This window comes from Petromyzon marinus, chromosome 10, assembly GCF_048934315.1.
Source record: "Petromyzon marinus isolate PM22_M1 ecotype Great Lakes invasive population chromosome 10, UKy_Petmar_22M1.pri1.0, whole genome shotgun sequence".
Classification (NCBI taxonomy): Eukaryota; Metazoa; Chordata; class Hyperoartia; order Petromyzontiformes; family Petromyzontidae; genus Petromyzon; species Petromyzon marinus.
In genome coordinates, this window is record NC_133676.1 from 10,997,319 (window position 1) to 11,025,174 (window position 27,856).

General features: G+C 46.8%; 1 protein-coding gene across 1 annotated transcript in view; it reads right to left on the reverse strand.

Moving 5' to 3' along the window:
• The window catches only part of LOC116940920 (arf-GAP with GTPase, ANK repeat and PH domain-containing protein 1-like), a 124,067-nt gene extending 101,823 nt beyond the window's left edge, over positions 1-22,244 (reverse strand). The window contains exon 1 of the mRNA XM_032951301.2: positions 21,710-22,244. Within this exon, the coding sequence (XP_032807192.2) occupies positions 21,710-21,875 (166 nt within the window). The 5' untranslated portion in view covers positions 21,876-22,244. The remainder of the gene's footprint in view (positions 1-21,709) is intronic.
• Positions 22,245-27,856: the final 5,612 nt, after the last annotated feature.

Genomic DNA, 27,856 nt, shown 5'->3' on the forward strand with positions numbered 1-27,856 from the left:
TTAATGAATGTTTGGGATGTGGACGGAAAATTAAACACGTGGACTTTTGCATGAAGCCCAGAAGGTGCTGACATTCAGCACTGCCATCTCCTGGCCGTTCCGCAGACACACATCCACAACCCCTGTCAAGCCCTGTTGATCACCCATCCAAGTATGAACCAGGTTCAACCAATCAGGCAAATTTATGGTTATTTCATCTTTCAAATGATTTGCTCTAATTAAACCCAAACTATTGTATTTTGTTCCTACCATTGCTGTACATTGTCCAGAGTCAGCCATGTGTTTTGGTTACTTAACACAGCCCATGTTAGAATTGGATGGGCTCATTTCCATGCATGGGCTAATTTCTCGTTAGTTAAAGCAATGCTACTCACACGTCTGATAATGGTGGCACACATTACCCAACTACTCCTAAAAATACGGACGAGAGGTAGAGTGGTGAATCGATAAATCGTCTGAAATGTATTTCTAGGCTCATGATACGTGCATCGAATTGTGCATGTAAGAAACGTATTCTTGGGATTCGTATACAGTAATTTGTATGTGGAGGAGTGGTGGCGCAGTGATTAGCGCACTACGCTATGAACTTGCCAACCATGGTTTGATTCCAGGGAGATGGCTAACATCAGTGGAGAGTCTTATCATCCACATGTTGCACGTTGTTGAACTTATTTCACACCATACGTAGCTAACCGTGGTAATCGGAGGGATTGTTGTCAGCAGCATTTGGTTTAATACAGTTCAAATCTGTGCCAGTTTCAACATTCATCATCTCATCGGCAGCCATGATGGTGAGACGCACCAGATGTCAACTGGCAAGGACTCTCCCTATGAGACACGGAACTATGCATTTAGTTTTATATTCTGTAATGGGTTCAACATGACCTCTGTTGCCATGAGATGCGGCTAATTTCACCACTCACGTAAGCATATCAAATAAACACATTTTCAATTAAATCACGGTGCTGAACCATGACGATTCATCAAACCGTCACAGGGACGTATCGCCACAGGATGAACGCCGCATCCGTGCATGTCTCACGTCGGCGTCAGCCGTACTTCCTCGTGCCATTTGGATGCAAAGCCGAATTTGAAATGGCCCAAATGTACGATACCGCCTGCCGCACATTTCGGCACCGACTCCCGCAGTCTCGAAGGCCATTTATGCATCGCTGGGGAGACGAGACTGCCTGCAATTGGATTGGCAATACAAGAAATTATCATCCTCAAAACGTGTTGCTGGCGGTCAACAGTGGCACTCACTGCCAAGTACTGGGCTCGCAAGCCAAGGCACCAACGTTCCATTTCAAGAGAGATGAAATCCATACGGTTTCACATTTTAACCCATGAATAAAGAGTATATGTTACGTTTTTTTCTCCATTTTATCAAATTCATTACCACACAGCCCTTTGTCAAGGCCCCTCCGCACCACCGATTAGCACGATCGGCTACATACGGTGGCGAAAGAAGTTCAACGTACGTACATACAAGCCACTGCTGGATCAGGGCGTTACAATGTCGTGTTGGTCATGGGATTATTTTTTGCATACTTCACCATGCTGGTCAGTGCTGGTTGGTGAAGAATGGAGAGATCCAGGACCGGTTCAGAGATCACTTGGCAGTGTTGTGGCCAGGAACTGAACTCATAGTGCAGTACACCTCGCTTCCCCCATTGTTTTCAATGCGCTTCTGCAATCGGCACTGTCCAGAATTTATGTGAATCACTATATATGTACCAAGCATTATAGTACACATATGCAAATCACAGACATTGTGTAGGAACATTAAGACAACTAAGTTGGCTTGCACAGTGCACACAACAGCACTGCTGATGATGGCCAATGGTCAGCACTGTCAACTAAAGCAGAAAATGCGCCTGAGAGGATAACCGGTTTGTAAAAGGAGCAGTGAGATATATTTGCGTGGGAATGAGGAATGTAGCATCACAGGACTAAGAGTGGGCATAGGCGATGATATGGGGAGGCCTTCACCCAGCAGTGGATTAACAATGCTAATGATGATGACGGTAAAGAATGTAACAATTATTGCTCTGAGGACGATGTTGAGGATTCCATTCATGAGTGTGCTGATGATGATATATTGTACACATGTCAACATACATTTAATAGTATTTTTACTAATATTTTTTGTTTTCAGATTTTAATTGTTTTCTTCCCAGCCCATTGCGTGCATGGCTTTAGCGTGTATTGAGACAACCCTGAAGCAATGGCTGGCCTCATAGCTGCACGCTTAGCATATATCAGCAAATGTGTCTCTCCCCCACAGGGGTTAACGCCCCAGCTGTCCTCTCGCTGCCAGAGACATAAGATCTCTCAACACTCGTCTACGAGACTGCATGCCACATGGGGGATAATTGGTCAATGCAGTTTCCCATGCCACATTTGCGAAAAGAAAGTCAAATAAAATCCAAGTGTTCGAGCTGACAATTTTGGTGCAACTTAAAGTGAATCTATACTCCATTCCCAGTCAACCTGTATATGAGCACGGTTAGCTACGTACAGTGCGAAAGAAGTTCAACGTACATAAATACATATGTACTGCCCTTTGGTAATCCACTGTTGGTCGAGGGCCTGCCCCAAAGACCCCTACGGCGCCGGTTAATGAAGGGCATGGAGCACAGATATTGGAGCATAGAAGTACAGTACAATGGATTTTGAAACACTGCAATATGTTACGAACCATGTAGCCTGTAGCACCTGTTATGTATGTTGGCTGCCCATCGAAGTATTATCCAGGAATGAACCTAGCTTAGCTCCCTAGATCTGGCACCTGGGCACCAAACTCAGGTAACAGTGCGCATATCACTGCCCATACACTACACTCCTTACTGGATAAATTACATTTTATGTTTATAGCTAATACAAAACAAACATTCACTAGTTAAAATGTCAGTGTTTTGAACGATCCAACCACAAAATATACTTCAGTTATATTGCTTTGCAAACCTCGATATTATTGCCCGTTATAATTTTACGAACACTGCCGATTACATTTGATGAGTGGAACGTTAGACAAAAAAAACAATTTACGACGAACAAAAACTGGAAAATACCCATGCCACAGTTGTGCCTTATTTATAGCCCGTGACTCATGCACAGACGTTACCCTCAAAGAAACTGGCAAAACAATTATAATCGTTTCCCACCCATATCTTTTGACACGTCTTGACAGCTCATAATGTGCAGGTTTCTCCTAAGCACACAATGAACCCACCATCCGCAACGCCCACACATGTCTACCAGCAGCAGCAGCAGATCACACACTCTCCGTGGCTGAGGTCAAAGCCCATTTATTTCAAACACTTTTAAATATTCGGATTATTATTTTTATCACGTCTTTATATTATTAGTATTAACCTTGAGACCTCCTTTGCCAGTAACAAGATATAGTAATAGGTTTTACCCTTTTAACTGGCACAAAAACTGACGCCTTTATTCAAGGCATCATGTTTGCAATAACCACAGCACAAGCAGTCGCCTTTTGGCGTCTTCTGGTCCAACACCACTGGAGACTAGGCTCTAAGAAAAGCCGTCTCGGGTGTGGACCAATCAAATTCAAGGACAGTGCATATTATTATTATCAGAGTTGTCTCTTTTGTTTGCATTTTTACTGCTTGTGCTGTGGTTATTGCAAACATGATGCCTTGAATAAAGGTGTCAGTTTTTGTGCCAGTTAAAAGGATAAAACCTATTACTATAGTATTAACCTTGCTTTACCCGGGAAAAAAAAAACCTCACCGAGTCTAATGACTCTTTTATTTTAGGAGGGTCCTGCCAAGTTTTCAGAATAGGGGACCGTGATTGCCGCGTGTCATCACCAACTGTGTCATTTGCGGGAAATTCTCAAATTTGGCAAAGTTCGACCGTGACGCCGTCACACAATGGCCCGCTCCTGTGAACGACTTCACAGGATCTTGAGCGTCCACTACGGGTGAAGCCGACGGCACGTATTTTTTTACGCTCAATGCACCTGCAAGTATTAATCACGGCAAGCCGCGGAATTCTAACCGCTGAAGCTCTGCAACGAGCATTGAATGCTCTGCAGCTAGAGCAAGTTATCCAGCAGTGGATAGATGACAGTCAATGATGTTAATGACGACTGCGGAATGATGTAACGTTATTTTAATATCACCGAGAGCAAAGTAAGGGAAATAATACGTAGCAGGGGTATTGGGTTTGGGTGTACACTGGAAGGTTCAAATCGACGCTTATGCCACAGCGGTCATTTGTATGTGTAGCGACATAGAATCAGTAATGTAGCAGCATAGCGCTGCCTGCTGGCAGGGAAGGGGATCTGCGGCTTACAGCAGCTCTGACATAAGCAGGCCACGTGATACACCAGAGGGGGATCTAGGGGAAAGATCACAGAGGGGGCAAATCAAGAACCCGCTGGTAGGTTCTAGAAAGGGGGCGTGGTCGGGGGAGGAGCCAGGCCACGGTGACAGTATAAAAGGGGGCCCCTGTGCGGGACCTCGGGGCTGTCGTTTGGAGTGGGATCTCCGTCGTGCTGCTGAAGTCTTCACCATTCTTCTCGTCGACTTCACCATCTCGAGGCGTCACCAGTCGGGCAGCCTACCAACTGTCCTGAGTAACGTCGCTGATCACAGATGGACCTTAAAAGTGTTAACCCCGATGGTGCTGGTTAATAAAGAAAGTGCCTCCAAGTCTTATTCGTAAACCGAGTTAGTCACTACACATGCATAACCGACATCGTCATTACCATTAACCTCATCACTTAACGACCTGCGTAACACTTTAACGCAGGGGCCACTTTTCCGCGAAGAAAATCCTTTTATTCCGCCAACGTCCTTCACAGAGATCACGTTTATCGAGAGCCATAACCCTGCTTTCCCGTCACGTGACACTGCCCCCGTGTTTCTTCCACCAATGGGCCCTGAATCCGTGTGTATCTGGTTCCCGCAGCCTTCCGCCCCCTTCAAAGGCATCAACACTACCTAGACGTGGCCCGATGGTTCACAGGTCACAGGGGACTGAGCTAGAACCACTGAGGCGCCAGGTTCGAATCCAGGTTTCAGCGACCCGCGAGCAGGCCGTGTCAGCCCACTCGCCGACGACTGCGCAAAAGCAAAAAAAAAACGTCACGTAAAATTTGCTTCTGTGCTTAATTTCAGCTCTCTGAGAATAACATGTGACATACATTAGTCTTGGTGGCAGAGCGAATGGAAAAGTGCTGTCCCTTACTGCATGGAACAGAACTCTGTTTGGCGACACCGCATTAGCAGTGGTGCACAAGCACACTTAACAAAACAACTCAATGAATCTGTGGAAGAGGTCAGATTAAAGGATCTCACATGCAGTTCTGTGAAATCCGATTGTGTAAGAGATTCAAATCGACACGATGCCGATGGCACATGATGGAGTTGGGGGGATAATGTAACAAAAGGTATAACACCACCCATCAAATTCTCAGTGCTTCAGCCTTGCTGCAGGTGTAGACACTGGACGTTTGGAGACACTTAACTGATAACCCTCAAGGCAGTAGCATCAGCGAGCAATCGATTTCGCCCCGGCAGTCGCGGCCCACTGCTGTGATCCAGCACTGTGTGCCCGAGGATTGGTGGATCACCACACAAATGATGGGGAAACTCCCTTCCCATGGGGGTCGAGGGTGCCATACCCTGGCTCGCCAGGAGATGTTCCAGAAAAATGTGAATTCCACCTTCTTCACCTGTACGGTGTGTTGAGTGTTGCCCTCTCACACATGCGGGTATTCTTCTGCTGCTGTGGTTTCCTCCCACATGTGAACACTCATTAATTGGCTGAAAACGCCTTCATAGAGGAGCGCAGGAGATTGGCGGTGTGGTTTGGCACGACCTCATCGCGCGGCTGCCTCCCGCTTTGACCGTGGTTCCTCACGCCTCCGAGTCGTTCTCTCTCTCTCTCTCTTCGAAAGTGAAAGAACACCGTGCGGTACCGTTTCAAGGTGAAATTGTTATGACGGTATCATAATTATTATTGTCATTTATACAACACCAGCATTTGTTTCACAAGCCGAACTCTGCTGATGAGACCCTGAAGGTTGCACAACTGGTCCAGACTTCGCTTGCTTAAACGGGCACCACGGTGGCTAGGCGATGTTAACTACCTCGCGTGATATGCAGGAGGTCGTGGGTGCAATCCCGACCCTGACGCCTGCTGTATATTTGGAGTTTGCATATTCTCCCCGTGGTCACATGGATTGTTATCCGGGTCCTTCGGTTTTTCCCTCCACATTTAGAAACATGCGTTTAGAGTATTTGGCTGCTATGAATATCCATCCGAATGATAATCCTTTTTGTTGAGCTATCATTTGTGGCCAGGTCGCTTCTGCAAAAGACCTAAATAGCTCAGAGAATCTTACTTGGTAAAATTGTTTTTAATATATATAGTTGAGTTTATGCGATGAGATAATATGGGTCTGCAGAGCCAAGCCAAGGGACAGACCGACTAATACATATTTTAATCTATGTGGAGACAAAGAACGTTCTGCTCCACACACACACACTGTTGATCAATTTGGGAAGACCACTTTCATCGGCACTTCAAGATGTATTTGTCGGATGCTGAGCAAAGGTTTAAAACGAGAGCCTGGCTGTCGAATCATGAGTGTGTGGGAGGTGGGGATGGCTGCGGGAGCATGGTTTGTGCAGATTGATTCGGGTGGCAGCGCCAAATGCATATTGAAAACCTCTCGTCTCTGCGCAACTTCTAAGTGAGACAGTAAGGGAGAGTGCTCACCATCACGCAAACTCTGGTCATACTCGCAACAGCTTTTGGCTAACCATCAGACAAAGACGGTCACTGCAGGGCGCGCTTTCAGATGTGCTTCTGCGGCCGTCTGGAAAGCTCGTCCTTCAGAAATTAGGAAGTTACTGGAGCTATGCACTTTAAAATCTGGATTTGCAAAACTCATTTCTTTACAACTGCTTTGTGTTTATTTTGTTGTGCTTCCCCCACACCTCTGATTAGCACAGTTGGCTATGCACGGTGCGAAACAAGTTCAACGTACGTACGTACATCATAAATAGCATAAAAGCGTGCATGCATTTTATGGGGGGAGCGGATTGCACAGGCTGTACACTCAAGAGTACGTAAACATATTCTTTCAAGCGATACATGTGGTTTATAAAAAAAAAGCATGTTGAAATTATGCGTGACCCTACAGAGTTGTGTTTGAAGAGGTAATCACGCTGATGAAAGGCTGAAGACTGGCAACACCGGAGGCACATTGGGTTTTGCAGCTCCCAAGATGGTTGCCGATTGAGTTCGCGAAACATTATTTCTTCATTTGAACCAAAATCGAAATCATTTTTCACAGATGAGAATACAATTCTGTCACATGCCGGGGACATGTTCACGTTAACGCATCTTCTTGGCCTCAGATCCGTCCAAAAACTGCAGACAGCATAAACTCTCGGGGAATTCCAGTTTAAGTTTCTGATTATAACACGCAGGATATAAATCGTTCTGCTTCACACTTTTTTTTCATATCCACGAAAGCTAAGCATCCATTCTTGTAACTCTCCAGTCATGCTAATAACTGGGCCTGTAATTTTGTGCACCCTTCACGATTTGATTCATTGCCACAATTGTGGCTTGCGATTTCGAATCAAAAATTAATGACTTTCTTATTTGTTGAGGTGAATTTAACAGCCTCAAGTGGCAGGAGGGGTCATATGAACCCATTAGATGCCAGGCATGCGAACCGAAAGTCAAATATTGCTCGCACTAATCAACTAATGTATGAGAAATTCATCCTTACAACCCTACTAATAGTTATCAATAATTTACAGCCCTGGTTAATCGACTGCTGGATTAAGGCGTCCTCCACACTCTTTGACGATACTTTCTCATGCTGGTCACGGGGCTGGTCAAGGGTGAAAGCCAGCACTGGTTCAGATATGACTCACCACGGATGTTAGCACTGGTAGGTAATCAATCTCAAGTCACTGATTTAATAGTGCAATGCACTAACCATTGCACTACACCGGTTCACTGGCAGTTGGTGAATGAGTATGCTGTACAGATTTTAAACTAAATGATAAAAAATCATTCTTTACCAGATAAGGCCCACTGTGCTATATAGCTCTTTTTCAAAAACAACCTGGCCACAAATGATAGCTCAACCGAAGTGGCTTATCATGTGGACCATTGCTCTAAATTCGTGTTATAAATGCGGTATGCGAAATACCAGATGACCTGGAGAAAAATCCACGTGACTACGGGCAGATCATGCAAACTCCAAATACACGGGCATCAGGGTGGGGTTCAAACCAACGACCTCCTGCACACAACATCCAGGACTTTTGCCGTTTGACCATCATGAGCTTGCCGGTTGACTGGATGGAAATCAGTTGTCCTGGCACCGTCATTGAAAAGCGGAGAAAACAAATGAGAACGCATCGCACACATCTGACCCTTTGGTTTCAACATGAAAGGCGGGCTCAGCTAGGAATCTCTTGATCTAGGTACGACGGCTAGCTGCGACACTATGCCCTAGGGCCTAGACTATATTAAAGTGGACCGATACAGACATATCATACAAGCAGAACGTCCATGTTCAAGACGGCATCTTTCAATCCCAATTGGGATGTCTTCGAAAGTACTTTTTTTTACGAAGCTTAAGTGCATAATTAAATGAAGCCCTTAATTCGGTGTCGTTTGATTTTTAAGTCAATGACAGAGTCAAATTTCACATCAAAGAGGCTAATTGCTCATGTCTCTGCTTTCATTTGCTCTCTTCCGATCACATCAAATAACTGCAAAGGCCAAGATTAAGGTTAAGTGTTGCAGCTATTTGTGAAAGACAACATCAAAGTGCCACCCACTTGGCATGTATTTCATAAGAGAGGCACTTGATTCCATTTGTGAAATGATGAGCAGTTGCAGTATTTAATGTTCCGCTCGATTGTGCAACCATGAAAGGGTAAAGGCGCAGTCCTGCAATAGCTTGTCCACGCCACTTACAAGGAGCGCGATGGAGCGCCTCTAAGGGGTATTAGGCCTACTCTTCTAAGTTGGACAGACATTCTCGAAGAGGTGAGAGAGTCTCCCTTGCTTTAACCAACCAGAATCAGAACCTTCATTTATGCTGGAGAAATCTGATGAGTTATGAAGCTCTTTCTTCACAGCTGTCAGATAGGGGTGGGTCAGAAAGTGACAACGACCACACCCGCCACCTGCCCAATCGGCCAACTGTGGTGTAACCCATTTATACTGCTGGGTGGACGGAGGAGGAGGGGGGAATTCAAGAAGCTTGCCCATTATTTCAACTGCAGCCACTGCCGCATTATCCTAGTAGCAAAAGTAGCATATGCTTACAGGACCTGGAATTTCAAGGGCCCCACGCTAAATGCTTGAAATGCTTTCAATTCCGGTTCGGTGATTCTGCACTTGCTCTATTACTATAGTACTGTAATGCCTTCAACTTTTATGAATAATTGGATGTTTAAGGTTAGCGATTTGTCATATTATCTTGTCGGCCGGGGAGGAACACAGTACACACATTGCACGTGTACACACACACAGACATCCTCCATTGAGCCTTGTAGACTGCAGGGGTGAATGCTGCTTCAGAGCGTGCATCTCTTTGCAGGCAGCAACGGCGCCGGGAGTGGGTGGGTGGTTGATGCCAACACCACGCATGCCTGACTGCCTCTGTCTTGGCGTTAGCGACGTTTACGCATCCTGAGAAGGGCTCACTTAAGGCCGAGTTGATCTGGAGGAAGCCGAGGTTATGTTCACAAAGGGCTTGCCGTCAATGCTGTCGGTGGGCAAGAATTGAACTGAGACGATGGGATTGCAGCGCAATGCTAAAACAATGCTACTGCTAAGACGAGCTCACCCATGTCCGTTACATAGTGCCGTTAAGCGAGCACCTGTTCAGATTTCCATGGCACACCAGGGGCTTGTGTGGTTAACACCACGCTTGCCTGCCTATTGTTCCCCCAGTCCTGATGTCTATACACTGCAGCAGGTACTCATTTAAGGCTGAGTCTACCCGGAGGAGGAACAGGACATCACTCGCCATTGACGTTGGCCTGTGGTCGGGAATGGAATTCCCAGTGGTCATATTCCTCGAGCAATGCAGTGACCACAACGCCACTGCTCTCCATACACATTCAACTGAAGCCTACCACACACGGAGACACGCTCTCTCTCTCTCCCCCTCTCAAAACACACCCACACATACACCATGTGGGCAGCCACAGGACCCACTTAGTTACCCTTGAAAAAGCCTGCACTTTGCACAATTATAATTGGCTGCATGCTTGGACAGATCTGAATGCGGGGCGAGCCGTGGTGCGCTCGGCAGCAACTGCTGCCGCCGCAAGAGCCTCGCTCCGCATCCACTCCCAAAGGCCGGGCTCCCGACACATTTCCATAACGACCTGGGGTAACCCACAATCCTTTCACTGCCTCTTCCGCCTCTTTGCACATGGAGGTCATGCCCTGACCCAGTTTTTCGGCGGCACGCCTGTCTGCGGTCGGTCCCGGGGGCCCCTAAAACACAAACACGAGAGGGAAGAGGCTGTGTGCACCGTTGCGAATACTGCGCGCGATTGTCCGGCGGCCTAAATATTCAATTAGGCGAATCCCCAGCAGTGCAGCAGATGTGTGTGGTCACCCTCGGCTCTCAACACCAACGTGAGGCTTTCCCTGCCGACGAACAACGCGTGCATCAGTGGCCCGTTCACCCTCAAAGCTGCCCCCACGTTAACCTGTTTATGACACCTGTGAGTAGGGGGGGCATGGTGAGGCAACCGCCCCCCCCCCCCCGTGACAGCTTCTGTTGGGTTAACCGCCGCACGTGATTATTTTGGACATTATTAGCAAAGGTCAATTCCAGTGAAAGAGCACACTACCCGAATTGTTATCTGACGTGCTATTTAACACCAGCGAGCTGACCTCGACATCTCCTGAGCGATTCATTCACCGCAATTAAAGTTCAGGACACGCACCGAGAGAAAGCGTATGTGTGTGTGTCAAAATATTTGCACTGCACTGCTTGCTGCTATATATGGGAGAGCCAATTATGACATTCTGGACATGGTGTACCATGCCTCTACGGTTCTTTGCTAGGGGCACCTGGCGGGTGGAGAGAGGCCAAGGGAATTATGCGTTTCCATAGAAACAAGACTAACATAGCATGCATAACCTAACATGGGACCTATAGACTAATGTACGACCCCTGGGTAAATGCAGGAACATAGACTAACAAGATCCATAAACTCACACAGAAACCACCGGCTAACATAAGACTCGCCAAACTGACATGATCCATAGCCTCTGAGATCCAAACCACTCACATAGGAGTCGGGATATGGCGAGTGAAGGAGGCTTAGGGCACTGGCCCCAGGCCTCCTAGCTGCATCAGATTGACAGTTGCCATGGAGAGCGAGGAGTGAGAAGGGGGGGGTTGGGCCAAAACGGGCCTATGATTAACACCATCAATGCGTGTCAACTGAGGGCCTCCCCAGGGTCGTTTTAGCCTTAAAATGAGTACTGTACTGTACCTGATGCCTTCTGTAAAAAAAAACATCAGCAATGGGGAGACAAAGGTGGCCGGGCGTGGAGTTGGCCACCGACCTCCAAGCGTGTCGTGCTGGCCTTCACACGTGCTCGCGAAACAGCACTTGTCCCAACAGTCTGCTAAGGCGATACGGTGGATCTCTGTGCGTGTATGCTCCCACGGTAAAGGGTGGCTAGAGTGGCACGTGATTTGGGAAGTCATGGGGCAGTTTGACCCATTACACCTTCACCTGTCCCGTGACCTCCTGCCAGCAAGCCTTCGACACTTCACGGAGACGGCCTCAGAGTGCACCTAGCCTGGCACGAGTGCTGTGGTGAATGACATTTGTTGCTGGTCCCACACTCGAGTGCTTCAATCACAGCAGGTTACACAGAAACAATATGAATCGATTGGCGGTGACCCGGGGGTACCAAAACCTCCATAACTCTGAAACCAGAAGGCCTATGAAGACGGGAGATGTCATTGAGCCCGATACGCACGCCAAATATCGAAGTAAAAAAACAAATGCCAAACACCCATAAAAAAGGGGGGCTGCTGGGGATTTGTGTGTGGCAACAGCTGTTTATTGCTTGTTTTGAAAGTACATCAGGATGCTGGTCTGGTCATTCCCCAGCACGTTCTGCTTCTTACGGGGGTGGCCACCACCCTTGTCTTTGTGAGCGAGACCACTTGGAGGCAATGGCGCACCAGGTGCTCTCTTGGTACGGCCGGCGGTCATGGTCGTGCTGGCGGGATCGACATCGTCGTCATCATCGCTCCCAGCGTCGCCCTCCGTCAGGACAGGGTAGTACCAGCGATGCTCATATAAAAAAAAACCTTAAACTATGCCCAGTCCACCAAAATTTTGCGGTGACCCGGGCTACCGCCAATCAATTCATATGTTCACACGTCACTACTCGGATCGTAGCAGAAGAGCCAACGTCGTCGTCGTCGTCATCATCGGTTTAATCATTTACACCACTTGTCCAGCAAGGAATCTTTTGTCATCCCCAGCAGCGATAGCCTGCTCTCCAGGGATTGCATTCACACAAGTCAATTACATGCACTTAGGAGACTGGGTAGGCCACTCTGCTCAGCACAGGACAGCTCTGTGTAGTAATCTACTGCATTATACTCTACCTTCCAACGGCAGGCGATTAAAGGGAACTATTTATAGCTGCACACGGACATACCGTCAGTGACATCGCCTCAGTGGAAGGGCATTTGGCAATTGTTGTAAATGCTCGTGGTTCGAATCAAGCAGGCCGCCCTGGTTATTACTGCGGGGGCATTAACCATACTAATACGTGCCATCTGCTTTGCAGTGGATGTCAAAGACGCCGTGACATCATTGGAAACGAGTAGGCCATCGTGTCGCCACGACATGGTCCACTTTTGCCGCACCTCCAGCACGGTTGGCTATGTATGGTGCGAAAGAAGCTGAACATACGTACGTACACATACATTGCCCTTTATTTATTACCTGCAAAAATCCTCAATTGGGATTGCACGCAGCAACATTGCTCCTTCCTGGCAAAATATATCCGTCTCTAAAACATCACACCTTTGTGATGGCTCGAAGCTACATAAATGGCACGAACAAAAATGTAATCGATTATTATTGCTTCTATAAATTATTATAGAAAAAAATATATCTAATATTTCAGCTCTTCCGTAGAAACGCCACGTGCAGTGGCACATCGGACAGCAGTCTCCACGGCCCCTCCGGAGTTATAGAAGCCACGAGGAGGAATCGGTGTACAAAAAAAGCTCTTCCGTGTGCTGTTTCTGCGACGATAAGGAGACTAATGTGGACTTGAGAGACCGATAATCATCCCACACAGAAGCGCCGGCCGCGCCAGGGATTTGCATTCCTTCAGATGGGACCTCTAAATTATGCATGGCCAATAGAAGAGAATTCATGCTCGCACACAAGCACCAGTGAAAATGCAACGGTAACAATGCACGCAACATGAATGTTTGTTGTCCTTCCCCGCACCTCCGATTGGCACGGTTGGCTATGCACGGTGTGAAAGAAGTTCAACATACATACGTACATGCATCTCTGACTTGATTATTTCCAGCTGATTGCAATATTTACAAAGCAGGCCCGCGTGCACACATTTCCACGTGTAATAATATTGCTAAAGAAAGACGTATTAGTTGCTTATTGTAACAACCTTACCTGGGCAGGTGCTCCTCCTGAAATAGTTTTAGCCCAGGAACTGCACCGTAACATTGGAAGTAAAAGATTAAATGTAATGAATGTGCAGCGCATTGTAAATTGCCAAGAAGCAAAGCCGTGCAGCCTTCGGTTGCAAGCAATGTAGCCTGCAGTGACGGCAGCGTGTAGACCAGAGAGACGCATGGTCTGAGGCGAAACGAGCATGCAGACTACGAAGATACATGATCTGTAGTGACACGTGCGTGTGCGTAGACTGTGGCGACAAGCAGTCGTTAGTGACAACGGCATTCAGACGAAAGAGGGTTTTTTTTAAGTGATACGAGTTGTGGGGATTGTGAGAAAACATAATATGTAGTGACACCAGCGAGTAGACCGCAGAGGTCCGTGGTTTGTATCAATGCCAATGACACCTCCCCCCCACCGCCCACTTGAACGTGCCTGATTCACACCCCCACCACAACACCAACCGCCAAAAAACATTTTGTTCATTCGTCTCTGGTGGCAGCTCTTTGCGATATCGCTCGCAAATGCCACGATGTCAAAGTAAAAAAAATAAAAGGTGCGTCTGCGGAGAGGCGCGTGCGACCTGAACGTGGAAGGCGAGCCTGCTTTCCTCACGGATAGCGGAGCTCACAAAACGCTCACGATGTTCATCGCAGACAACCCGCCATTGTGCTCTGGAGATTCCTGGTTCGCTCGTAATTTGGGGAACACAATACGAGCAAGTTTCTTTTTTCTTACTGTGTCAGGATTCTTCTTCCCCCCCCCCCACCTCTCGAGGAGCAAACAAAACACAACTTAGTTGGGGAATCCAGTGTCGTTGTAAACGATGTGTCAGAATGGACATTTATTTACGCATTGCAGTAAATTTTGCATTACCACCATCCAAGCACTTCTACGAGTGTTTCAACAATAAACAAGAGTAAGTTTATGCTGTAATAAATTGTATCTTTCTCCCAGGAGCCATGTGACTTTTTTTTAGCTTACTTGGGCTTCAGATTTTTTTTTACCTATGCACAGAAGACACATGCCACCATTCAGGCAATCAAACACGTGTTGTAGGTTTGAACAACCGAAATAACTCACTGGGATTTATTTGTCTGCAAGTGTCGTCATGCGGATATTCACGAGCGAGCTTCCCTGCATCCTGGACAAATTCCCCGTGGAACAAACGTGGTCGCTGGTTAGAAGCATTGCGAAGAACCCAGCAATGGTAAAAGCGTATTCACCTCCGAGAGAGAGCCCTTAATTTCTATTCTGTTGCATATGGAAATTTGTTCGGGAGCTAAATGGCAATATCAAAGTCTGCTGGCCATGAGAAGGGCTTCAGGGGAGAGATCGTGTTGTTTTGCTCTTCCTCCGTTGAAGGAGTACAGACTACCGTGGTATTATTTTGTGGTCCACAGTAAAACCACTGTAATCTGTGCTCCTTCAATGAAGGATTAGCAACAAAAAACGCTCTAAAAAGTGTATGCATCGTGGTAAATTTCGCATGGGCGGGGGAACCTTTTCCTCATCCAGAACCGAATAAAATGATCTCCGCTCAACCATTCCTCTATTACCCACGTTGCTCTGAGACTCCTCCATCGATGGATGGATATCGTTTGTGGGCCGTTTGGAAGAGGTATGCATTGTGCAGCTACGGGCCGCGTGAAATTAAATCGCGGGTCAAAGAGGCCCCCCAAAGTTGAACTACAGCTCGTGAGCCCCCGGCCCCGTGCAACCGACTGTGATGCCAACGTAAAGAGGGCACCGCGCCAATGATTTATGTTGGCAAAGCAGGCACGATACAATAAAAAAACTATCAACTATTTTTATGTTACCAAGTAAGGCCGACCGAGCTGTACATCTTTTTATTTGCAGAAGCGACCTGGCCACAAATGATAGCTCAAAGAAGTGGCTCATCGTGGGAAAATGTATCGCAGCCAAATACTCTGAACACATTTTGTTCTAAATGTGGATGTAAAATCTGGAGGACCCAGAAACAAAATCCACGCACCCACGGTGAGAACATGCACACTTTAAATATGCAGGCGTCAGGGTCGGGATTGAACCCACGACATCCTGAAAACCAGGCGAGGGAATTAACATCTCGCCAGCGCGACGCATCTACAGAGACGGCGGAATTAAAGTGCCGTATGTTACGCCGATGAAGGCATCTCTATCAATTACAAGCAGCACGATGACTTATCTGCGAAGCGTATTGCAGTGTTCTGGAGCTATTGCCCAAGAGCCATTTATTGTGTACAGCCACTTTATATTCATGAGCACGTGTTTTGAGGGTGTGGGAGGGACGGTGAGGGGGTTGCAATTAGCGATGCATTTATGCACACGATGTGTGCAAAACGTGCGAGTTCTCTCGCACGTTTTATTTCAACGGATGTCCTCTGAGTAACCTACGCGTTTCCACCAGTTTAAAAGGCTGGCCCTTTGAAAAAACTTGTGCTCTGCTATAATGCTGACTTAGTGTATTCTCCAGGCGTTCTAAAACCTGGAATAACAAATTTCATCGATAGTCGGGGTGGGGAAAGAAATACGCGAGCGGTTTGCAAACAATCGCGTTCACATTTGAAAATACGTTGGCCTTGGCACGTTTCAGGAATTCCTCTCAAGTTGGCCGAGACAGGCATTCCAATTTGCACCTTTTTTATGAACTGACGTTTCAAAGTCTCCGCGGAGAATTAATTATAGATGGGAACACTGTGATTTGAGCAGAGCCTCTGCCAAACGACCGTAGCATACGAATTCTCCTTCACCAAATACATTATGGCTTTTCTTAAAGGCACAACGCTTGCCGTGTTAGTGTTCAACTAAAATTTTTAGTGTGTTCAATTTAAACCTGAAGACGTTGATCGACGCGGCGTGCACATCGAAATTTGCAATCGCATAAGTCTAGCAACGAGGCAACCTGTGCTGACAATTTTGCAGATCATGCATGCAACTCAAGCCTTGAATTTAAAACAACTGGATTGTTTTATTTTCTTCAGTGGGACGCACGTTATGACAAGTGCACAATAGCCTAGACTTGCGAGCAATGTCGCAGTATTTTAAACATTAGCGTTGAATAATCGCGGCAGGCACGCTTTTGGAAATTTATGGGAGAAAATGTGAGGCGTGTAACGATGCATCGATTCATCAATTGAAGTCGACTGCTGTGCTCACGGTACTTGCATCGAATCAAATTGTGAAAACCAATTGTTTTTACCATGTGTGTACATACGGTGTGTAGATTTGTCGTTTCCAAAATATGATCAATTGTGTGTGTGTGTGTGATCAATGGTATGGAAGCGTTTCTTCAACTCAGCCAGCTCACAGGGTAGGCTGACGTTCCATTAATCTGTTCCCACATGATGTCTGTGAACAATGTGATAGAGAGGCTAATTGGTCTGCAATTCTTAAAATCAGCTTTATAACTCGTTTTGAACGGGCTGATGATATACGTTATATGTCACATCAGGCGCAACATTCATCACTCAATGAAAAAAAAACGTGATTCTTGAATCAAATTGTGAACCCAAATCACTCATCGTATTACAGGGGAATTAATCTTTACATGGCAAGCAGCACTCGAAAGCCAACTGTCAACTCTGTGGAAACTCGTTCAAAGAAGTTGCAGATTTTTATGAGCTAATACAGTATTAAAATTTCTCGATGTAAAATCTACGAGGCGCGCAAGAAGTCCAAAGTAAAATAAATAATATCAAGAGTCCTCGCCATATTACTAAACAACACAAATAAAATGTAACCCCTGCGAGGCGAGACAAACGCCACCCGACACGCAACGTCACAGAAAGATCGCTCGCAAAACACTGGTGTGTGCGCGCCGACTCACCGCGAAGGCAAAAGTAGCCCTTCCGCATAAATCTTCACCGCATGGCAGCTCGTGGCAAAAGCGTAGATGCGATAAATCAGCTGGTAGGTAGGGGGTCAGCGCAATGTACACATTTTCACGCTGTGCATCGCAATCCATTGGGCCAGACTCTCGGGCTCTCAGCCAGGCGCAACCCCCCCCCCCAGCCCCCCTCGACCCTCTCGCCACACCGCGGCAACCAACACGGCAGGTAAAAACCAAACACGGCCTCTGCCCAACTGCCGTGAACCAGAGGTGAGCTTCAGGAGCGGGAGAGGGGGCGAGGTGGGGCAGAGGTGGGGTGTGCAGAAAGTGGCAGTTTCCGCCAGCGCCATAAATGTTTGGATGGCCGTTGTACGTCATGGACACATTTTTCTGTTTGTTTTCATATAGTGTAAAACATTTTAAAAATAAATACTGGATAATTCTCGATGTGTACAGAATTATATGTTCTATACGTTTCATATTATATAATGAACACTCAATTTACATGTGCAAGACATTTGTTTTTGCGAAATGATTTGCCCCCTCTGAAATGTGCCCCTTCCAAAATGTTCACCTGAATGCCCTCACCTGTCAGGCCTCAACGGGGCTTTGTTTTTACTGCCACTTAGATAAAAGTGAGGTTTTGTACGTATGTGTATCTTTGTAGACGACACGCTCGTATCACCTCAGACCATATGTCTCTCTGGTCTACACGCTGCTGCCACTGCAGGCCACATTGTTTGCACTGAAGGCTGCATGGCTCTGCTTCTTGGCAATTTGAAATGCGCTGGACATTCATGACAATTCATCTTTTACTCCCAATTTTACGGTGCAGTTCCTGGGCTAAAACATTTCAGGGGGAGCACCTGCCCACGTAAGTTTTCTACAGCAATCAAATAATATGCCTTTCTTTTAGCGAGATTCTTACACGTGTAAGTGTGTCCATGTGGGCCTGCTTTCTATACATCGCAATCAGCTGGAAATCACAACGTCAGCAATGCAGACATGCATGTATATATGTACATATATGCACCGTGCATAGCCAACCATGCTAATTGGAGGCTTGGGATCTCTGCATTTTGGACGATGGTCCTTCTTCAGGTAATATTAAGGCTTACAGAGAGCGAGAGAGGACCTTTAATAGATAATGAGTAGGGTTGGATTGATTGCTGTTTGTGCAGCACAAATCATCAGGGTGCGGCGAGCAATGGCAGGTCGGGTGGAGAAGATATCAAAGAGTCCTCAGAGTTTTAAGAGTTTTAAGAATCCAGAAGGAAATCCAGAGAATGTGGATTGGTATGGGAGTTCTCCAACAGTGCCCTCCATCATGACACAAAGTCTATACGTAACATAATGATTGAGGCTCCATCACATGAGTATTACATGCCTCTCTCATTTTTTTTTCCCCATACGACAACGAGCACTTGACCCTCCGGCAAAAGGGAACACTTGAAGGAAAATCTTTCCCGACGAATTGCTGCTGCTTGTCCAATATCCCGAGCGCTTAATCAGGCACTTTGTTCGTAACATATGTAAGTATATGGCAGGGAAAAAAATACTTTAAAAAATATTTGCAATCCATTATTTCAATCCACTCCTGGATGAAGGTCTCCCAGTGCTGTGATGGTCATGGGGGTTGTTTTACCATACTTCACACTGCCAGCCAAATAGCTGCGGGTTGCTGTGGCCAGGAATGGAACCCAGGACACCAGGCTCATCGCGTAGTGCATTCACCACTGCGCCACCGCTCCCTGCCATGTATAGTCTACAAGTAAATAAATAAAAGCCAATCACCTCTGGAAAGCTTTTAGCTTATAAGGCTCCAAATGATCTCACTCCCCCTAACCTAACTAAACTGCTGTCTCATGTCGCAGGTCACTAACTCTATTCACTCGACGCAAGCCCACTAAGACGCCTTCCGTCCTATAAGCTAACGGTGGTCGAACTTCCCCTCTCATGATGCGCCAGGCATCGTGAGAGGGGAAGATTCACCAATTTCACTGTCCATTTGTTTCGCCACGCCTCAAGACGTAATTGTTTAAATGGGCTTTTAATAACATTTAAATGAGCGACAATGAGCTGTGATTTGTTTACCTGATTTTAATCTCGTAATTGTTGTAACTACAGATAGCGGTTGGTTTGTTAAGCACGAATTGAGGACCTGAGACCTTCAAGGTGCTAAAGAAAGGTTTTGTTATTGTTGTTCTGATTTCCTTCAGCATTCATTTTCGATGTGTGACACCGCTCGCTTTGTTAATATTTTATCTGCTTGTGTGCAGACGTCTTTGAGCTTAGCTGGCACTGCACATACCCGGGTCCAAATCCAAGCGGCTGCCTGTGGTTCTCAAGTGTGGTCAGTTGCTAGTCTCAGCCTTGCCATCAAATAATTGCACGCAAAAAAACCCTATGAAATTAAATGTGGGTCTGCATTTGAGGGCGCACAGTTCCAGCTCTGAGACCAAACAAAATATTGATTGGACTTATTCGCATTAAAAGAACATGACTTTTATTGCAATGAACCCCAGAATATAGCACTTCTCATTCCACTGCTGGATGAGGACCTCACCATCTTGGTCAGTACGGGTTGGTGAAGGCAGAGCGCATAGATGTGGGAGCATAGGTGTAGAGTACAGCAATGCATTTTGCTGTACTTTGCTCTGCTGCCCGCCACGTCGCCCCACTGTTCGTGTGACAACTGGCTTCATCCATGGCCTATGAGTGATTTTGTGCTTGTTTACCCAGGAAAGCTTCAGTGAGTCTCAACGCTCTTTTTCAGCAGGGTCCTGCCAAGAGATTGGTCATTTGGCAAGAACCAAAAGCGACCCGGAGTGCGCCCGATCTTGTCACATCTCGGAAGCTAAGCGGGCGTTGACCCCGGAGAGCACCACACTATGCATAAATCCGTGGCCTGGTGTGCTGGTGATGTTTACTCCTCAGAGCCAGCGCGTGAGGGACGAACAACGACTCACTCGGCAGGAGCCACTCGCTGCGCCACGTCGACTCTGTCACCGCGGAGACGACCCGAGTTGTCCCGTTCGGACGCGTGCACAAACGATTGAATCCCCCCACTCCGGTCAACGGTTAAAGCGCCCACGAGGACAACAACAACAACACCGCCGATGGAAATGATGGCTGGGGAACAAAGGCGAGCGACATCGTAAAAGAGGCAGCCAAGTCAGCGGCCGCAACGACAACGATGGAACCTCAATTTGTGTCAGTGATCAGAGCCTGGCCCACTGTAGTACAGTACATCTTCATTCAAGGTCCGAGGGCAAATTATTGCCCGTGGTGAAGGCTGTTCCGGCAGCAGTGTTTTGAGAGGCAGGTGTAAATCCATTCATTTTTTTTCTGGGTCTCACAAAAAAAAAGGAACGGGGGCTCTGGCATGAACGCCGATGGTGACTGTGCCGAGGCGATTGACAACTAATCCTGCCGTAATTACAAAGCGCTGCGAGGTCCTCGGAGCTGCAGTAATGAATGGTAAGTTGTCCGCTGTAAAGATTTCTCTGGCTCTTCTGCTGCATGCGGGTTTTTTTTTTGGGACAGACAGCGCTGGTAGTAAATAACCGCGTATCTCTTGAGCAGTTAGCCGTTACGTCTGGGTGCAGGCTAACGACACGCAACACACTGCCATTCGCAGGACTAAGGCGAGACACTGGATGCCTGCACATGTGCACCTCAGTGACATTGTTATGGCACTCATCAAGAAAGCGCCCTACACTTCCCAGCTTCGGAAGAAAAAAAACACTCACAGGCACCATCAATAACTCTGTCACCAAGGCAATACAATTTTTTTTTAAATTCCGTCTTGTTTTAATTTTATTTCGAAAATTCGTGGCTAATAATCCACTGTATTTAATAATAATAATAAAAACCTTTGCAATAAGCACGGTCCTGTGACAATCTTTAAATTATCCTTGTGACTCAATATAACAATACAAGTTGATGCACTGCAGCGTGGTGGTAGTGATGCATGATGACACGGGCAGTGTTATTTTGTTAAGTGGCATCAGTTTGCGTGACGTCCGTCAGCACGACACAGCTCCTGGACCCCTATATTAATCAAAAACAATAGCCTGGAAAGGTCATGGCGTGACCTCTGCATGCTCCTCTTTATTGGAGAGGAGGGGGGGGTGAAGGGTGGAGGAGGACTCACCCTCGATGCAGATGATGTGTTCTCGCAGCTGGTTCTGCACCGACGGCTCCTCCACGCGCTCCAGGAGGTCGTAGATGGCGTAGATGTTGGGGTGGACGCTCTCGAACCGCTGGATCTCGGCGCGAATGGCAGCCGAGATGGACAGCTGCTGCTGCTGGAAATTCATCGCCTCTCCCCTTCCCGTCTCTTTGTCTCGTTCCGCTCCTCCCTCGCTCCCGTTCCGCTCACTCGCCCCCCCCCCCAGCCGCACGTCGCCCGCCGGCGCCTCGTCGGGTCGCCGAATCGCGGCGCGCGGGACAAAAAACAAATCCCGGCCGCTCACGCTCTTATGGGGCGGACCACCATGGTGCTCCACCGCGGCACAAAAAAAAGGAAGCTAAAAAGAGGCACCAAAACCCGAGCGGGCGAGTCACCCCACTCACCAACCGGCGGGGCTATTGCCGGGCACCTCGTCCCATCCGCCAGCGCTCTGTTGAGGAAACTCCCCGTTAAATACTGCTCTATGGTCTCCCCTGCAGCCTTGTTTCCCCACCACCCACCCCCCCATCCCTGATCACCTCATACCCCCAAGTCCTAGGCACGAATGGTTTGGTCCGCCACCCCTCTCCTTCCCTCCCGCCTGCCAGCCCGCCCACCCCTCTCAACGTGTACAGTTGCTGCCAAACATATGCAGCGTGGGGTGGGGATGTAGGATGGGTGCTGGGGAGGTGGTAGGGGGAGAGGAGGGGAGGGAGGAGAGTGCAGAGGGGGATTTGAGCACAATGGATTTAATCGCATCCCAGGCTTCCAGTGACGGGAAAAGTTTGCTGCGTTTTAGGAGATTTCTTTGTTTGTCGTGATCGTCCGTACATTACATAGGTAAGGTGGAATTAGCGGTGGCACAACGATTAGCGGACTGAGCTGTGAACCTGGCTGCCTTGAGTTTGATTCCTGGAAGAGGTATCTGAAGGAGTGATGGGCCATCGCTAACGCCGAGAAGCCACGGTCTTCGAAGGAGCACAATCCCGAGATCTGCTGATGCCCCCAAGATCTGCTGATGGTCCCCAGTCAGGACCGTCCTGGCTCAGGGGGAAATTTCTGTGGCTGCACCTTTGATCTGGAACTCTCTCTCTCTCTCCTGCTCTGCACGGGAACTGTTCAAACCCCCTGTTGTAGGTCAGCTGAAGGCTGACACTCGCGTAACCGTGACCCCCGTGCGTTCGCGAGTCCGCATTCGAATAGTGGTTCGTCTGTTTCGCGAAATTTATTACACGTTACAAATTGCTTTTTATAATTATTATTACACCTTTCGCCAACCCACATTGACCAGCATTGCGGATGCTTAAAACAAATCGCCTTTAAACCAGCAGTCGGAAGACAAAGGGCTGAACCTTGTTTGAACCTAATACTAGCACTGCCCGTGCATTTGCGTGAGATCCACGGCTAGGGTGGAGTTGGGGGGGGGGTGACATTAACGCGGACTCAAGAACCCGGCTGAACGCCACGGGATGTGAGCGATGTCCTCACATAGATGTGCGTGGTGATGTCACCACCGCACACGTGCCTGCCCTCGCACCAGCCAGACAGCAAAACTTTAAATATATATATTATGCTTGTGGGTGGAGCGGTGGCGCAGTGGTTAGTGCACTGCACTATGAACCTGGTGATGGCCTCAGGTTCGATTCCACGTCGCGGCTCACATCAGTCGCGAGTGATTTCTAAACCGGTCCTTGGCACCCCTTCACAAGCCCACACTGACCAGCATGGGGGAAGCATGCTTGAACAATTTCCATTACTGACACGGCACAGGGATGCCTCCGTCCAGCAGTAGGCTGATGAAGGGTTCTAAAATTATTCCTATTTTACAGAGGTAAAGGACAAAATACCGAGTACATGGAGCCTCTCTGTGTTAAGGACACATTTCATAAGAACATTAGATCTGTATAAAGCATCATTCATGCATCTCAACATGCCAAAACATTTGTAAAACACGGGAGCATGGGAAACCACTCAGCTACAACCGGCACCAACAACTGTCCAAGCTCTACAGTTTATACGTTTTGGATGGGAATAATTGTTCAATTTAAAACAAGCACAGACATGTGCAGCGAGTGGCTGCGTTGAAAAGAGAAGGCACCCACTATTTACCCTACCACAATCATTGCACTATATATAGATCTTCCATGTAGCCTGCGTAGGGTGTTGAGGCAAGTGCTGATAGCTATCAGCACCTACAAAGGCGAGCAGCACGGCCGCCTGCCTCTGTGCTTATTATATATATTCTCCTGACAGCAATAAACTGTAGCTATTTTATCTAACAAGGCTCAATTTAACTCTGAATATATAATGATATAAACTATTTTATACTTAAATGGGATTTGATACGCATGCTAATTAATCAATGGCCACTAATAGACATATATTTACCCAATTCATGACGGAAGTAATTTTGGTACTTTTAAATGCATCACTACGGTGTCAGCCAGTGTGCGTGAATACAAATATTTTGTTGTCCGGTAACGCTTTGCCTTCATTTAGTGCGTTGTAAAATGTCACTTTAATTTCCGTTCATTTCATTTTAAATGGAAGCCGCAACTGCATCTTAAGTGACCTCGCCCTCCGTTGTTGCTCCACAACCGCTTGGTAACGAAACTTATGCTTGACTGAAAAAAAACATTACAAAGGGCTCACATGTTAGCGGTTCCTCTTGCCAGTTCCACTGCTAAATTCAAAACAATCTGGAGAGAAAATCCTCGGTCCTCAACTCCGTAAGCCGCATTCACACCTAAACGAAACGGCTGAAACACATTACCTTAGCAATTTTCAATGTGCTTGCGAATGAAGAGCTTGGCAAAACGCTGCCAAACATTGTACGAAAGTGAGTATTTACCAATGCGTGAATGAGTTATAAAGCTATACGTGATTATATATCAATACTTCATCTCCTTGGATTTTAGTGCCACTTCAAAGACGGCACTGTGTTAAATCTTCACGGCAACACCTGTGTATAGGTGCTTGTGAATAAAAACGGCATACATATCAACACGATTATTTAACAAACCTATGTCAATCTACTGCTAGATGAAGGCCATCCTATGCCATGTTGATCACGGGGGGTTGTTTGATCCATAAATCACCACGCTGGTCAGTGCGGGTTGGTGGGAAATAGTCGTCAGTCGGTGTATGTCCTAAAGTTGCTGAGTTGAGACCTGCGACGTTGCTGAAATGTCAGTGCAATGTTATAACAAGGTTGGGACTATTTAAATAGCCTGCTCATCGATTAAATGCTGTACCCGGTGAGTGCATGGTGGGTTGTTTCCAGATCTAGTGGTGATATCATAGCACTTACTTTCATAGGCAGAGCCAAGTGCATCTGGATCAATAAAATAGCAGTAAAACGGACTTCTTGCTAAAGCATGCTGCAAAAGCGCATTCAATTACCTAGGCACTGATGCTGCACAACTGCTCGGCGACTATTAATGACCATCTCTGCTTTACTATCAACATTTATTTTTATTATCCAAAAAAATTCACGCAATTTTGCACTCCGCAAAATGTTAGGGTTGAAGCAGTTCCATTTCTGACCATGGCTAACATGGGAGATGAGTGATATCAGAGCCGGTCCAGCCCTCCCCCCACCCCCCCCTTCACCAACCTGCACTCGCCAGTGGAGTGAAGTATGGTCAATATCTCCAATTACCGAAATTGTGGGAGGCCTTCATTCATTGGTGGACTGAGAATAGTGAGAACATTTATCTTTTAAGCATATCGGTGGAATTTCACTTCTGACAAACGATCTGCTGAGGACCCCCCGTAAACTCTCTGCTGGAGTGTAATTATCGTTTTCTAACCAGTGGCAGTGGCAATGTTGAGGCTCTGCGAAACAATACATCCCCAAAAAAACAATGCGGGAAGCGGGTAGATGGGGTGGGGAGAGCAGCGAATGTCTGGCACACCGGGACCGAAAAAATGCTGGCGATCAATGTGCATTGCGCGGAGCTCACGTTGCAAGAGGTACCATTAGAGTTATTTGACGTCACTCACAATCGAGCTTCCTCTCACTTCAAGTGGAATCGGCAATGCCATCAGCAAAGCTCGGTTTTGAAGGCTCTTCGTGAAAAGGTGTTTTGTTTGCTTGTTCACTTCTGTCCTCACCTTGCATCCACTTCGCCTCTGAAGGATAAACCGTTTAGAAACACTGGTATTAGATTACAGTACTGCAGCCATGTATTTTCTCAATGTTGCGTATTATTCTGACTGTTTAACCATCAGTCATAAGTGCAGCCTTTAAAGTAATCATCACCAGACATGACCAATCCAATGCTGGAAAAATGCCTCCTCAAGGATTCTCCATCACCCACGATCCTGTGATGGAAAAATCCGCGTTGCATCTGCGCGCGAGCTAATTTCATTGCTCTATCTCCACGGAGGACGTTCTGTCAGGCACATTCTCTACTTTCAAGTACATAGACTGGAATACAATGATATTTCCCTCATCTGCGTCTCTATCACCCACTAATTATATTACCCATAACCTGTTATCCACATATATTTGCATACAAGAGGTGTTACCCAAAAGTGGTCTCTCAGCAGTGCAGAATTCATCCTCATATCTGAATATTACTTGCAGATACAAAAGATCAACAAAAGGTGGCACCAAATCCATCCTATTCACATTTCCCCACGAACAATTAAAACATTCACCCACAAATGCTCTCGTAGAAACCCTAATTTTCTTCCTATTATCCACATTTTTTTCCCCATGGATAAGTCACCAGAAAATCCATTATATTATTCACGAGTCAATTCAAAGTGATTTCCTGCTCAAGTGAGCATGGCCATGTTGCTCATCTCCTATTAACAGCGGTGAGCCAGTGAAATTCTGCATTCCAATTGTGGGGAGAGAGGGGGGTCTATCCTTAGGACAAATAAAGTGGTAAATAATTTGATCGACCCCCAGATGGATGACGGGTTAAGCCCAACCCCCAATCAGGATTTTAACTCGCAATCTTCTCATTGCGAATCACTCGCTCTACCGCTGAGCCGCCAGGCTTATTGTCGCAGACATGCGGGGACAATAGTGGGCCCTCTACATCAATGAGAATAAGGGAAGTTCCACCGAGAATGTACAAGAGCGAAGAACCGTGTACCAAAAACGTGTCAAGTATAATTTGAGAAAACATGGCACCCAGCGCTGATTATAATTCAGGTTGGCAGATGGCCGGCACAACTGCCGTTGGGAGAGAGCCCCCCACGTCTGCTGGGCTATTAAAGAGTCCGCGAGGAGAAGGACCAATTACAGCGGCCCACACCATTTACATAATGCCTCATAAGCGTGCCACGTCAGCCCTGCCCCTAATTGTTACGTGGTTCGTCATTAACGCCGCTCTCCTTATATGTGGGCGATGTCTCTGTTAGCATTATCAAGCAATGTCATTGTGTCGCACTGAATGACTTGGGCTAAATTAGGAAGCAACAACAAAAACACTCAGAGCATTTGTAAAAAAACACCACCGTTCGAAAAGGAAAAAAATATTTAACATGTGACATTTTTGGGGAAATGATCCTTCTTCATAGCAGACATATCAACGGATCTGCTATGAAAAAGTATTATTGCTCAAAACGTACGTATATATGTATTCATTTTTTCCTGTTAGGGAAGTTGTTATTGATGAATGTGTTTAGTTTTTATCGGTGCTTGTGCACCAATACCAACGCAGTATCACAAAACTGAAGGCGGCATTTTGAAGCTCTGCAGCAGCGCTTGACATTAAAAGCAGCCACCATCAATCCGCTGCTCGATAAAGGCTCCCCTGAACCATCATCTCTCATGATCCTGCGGTGCACAAAGAATCCATTCGGCACACCTGCACAGCAAGTATACACAGCCTTGGGAATTGAATAGGGATTCTTTTTCTGGTTTTACTCCGAGTTGCAAACAGCCTCTTAAAGAGATAGGATCGTTTATTTAATCAGGCGAAGGCGCATGGAGGCAAGCCCATATATCAGTATCAAGAATGGCCATTAAAGCCAAATGAATTTTGCCTGGGTTCCCGGTTTCCGTGGTAGAATAATTTATTGTTATCATTATTACCAACACTGGATGCAAGTGCAATTTTTCGAACGTGCACGTGACCTCCACATTCAATAGCAATGTTTACTTTAATA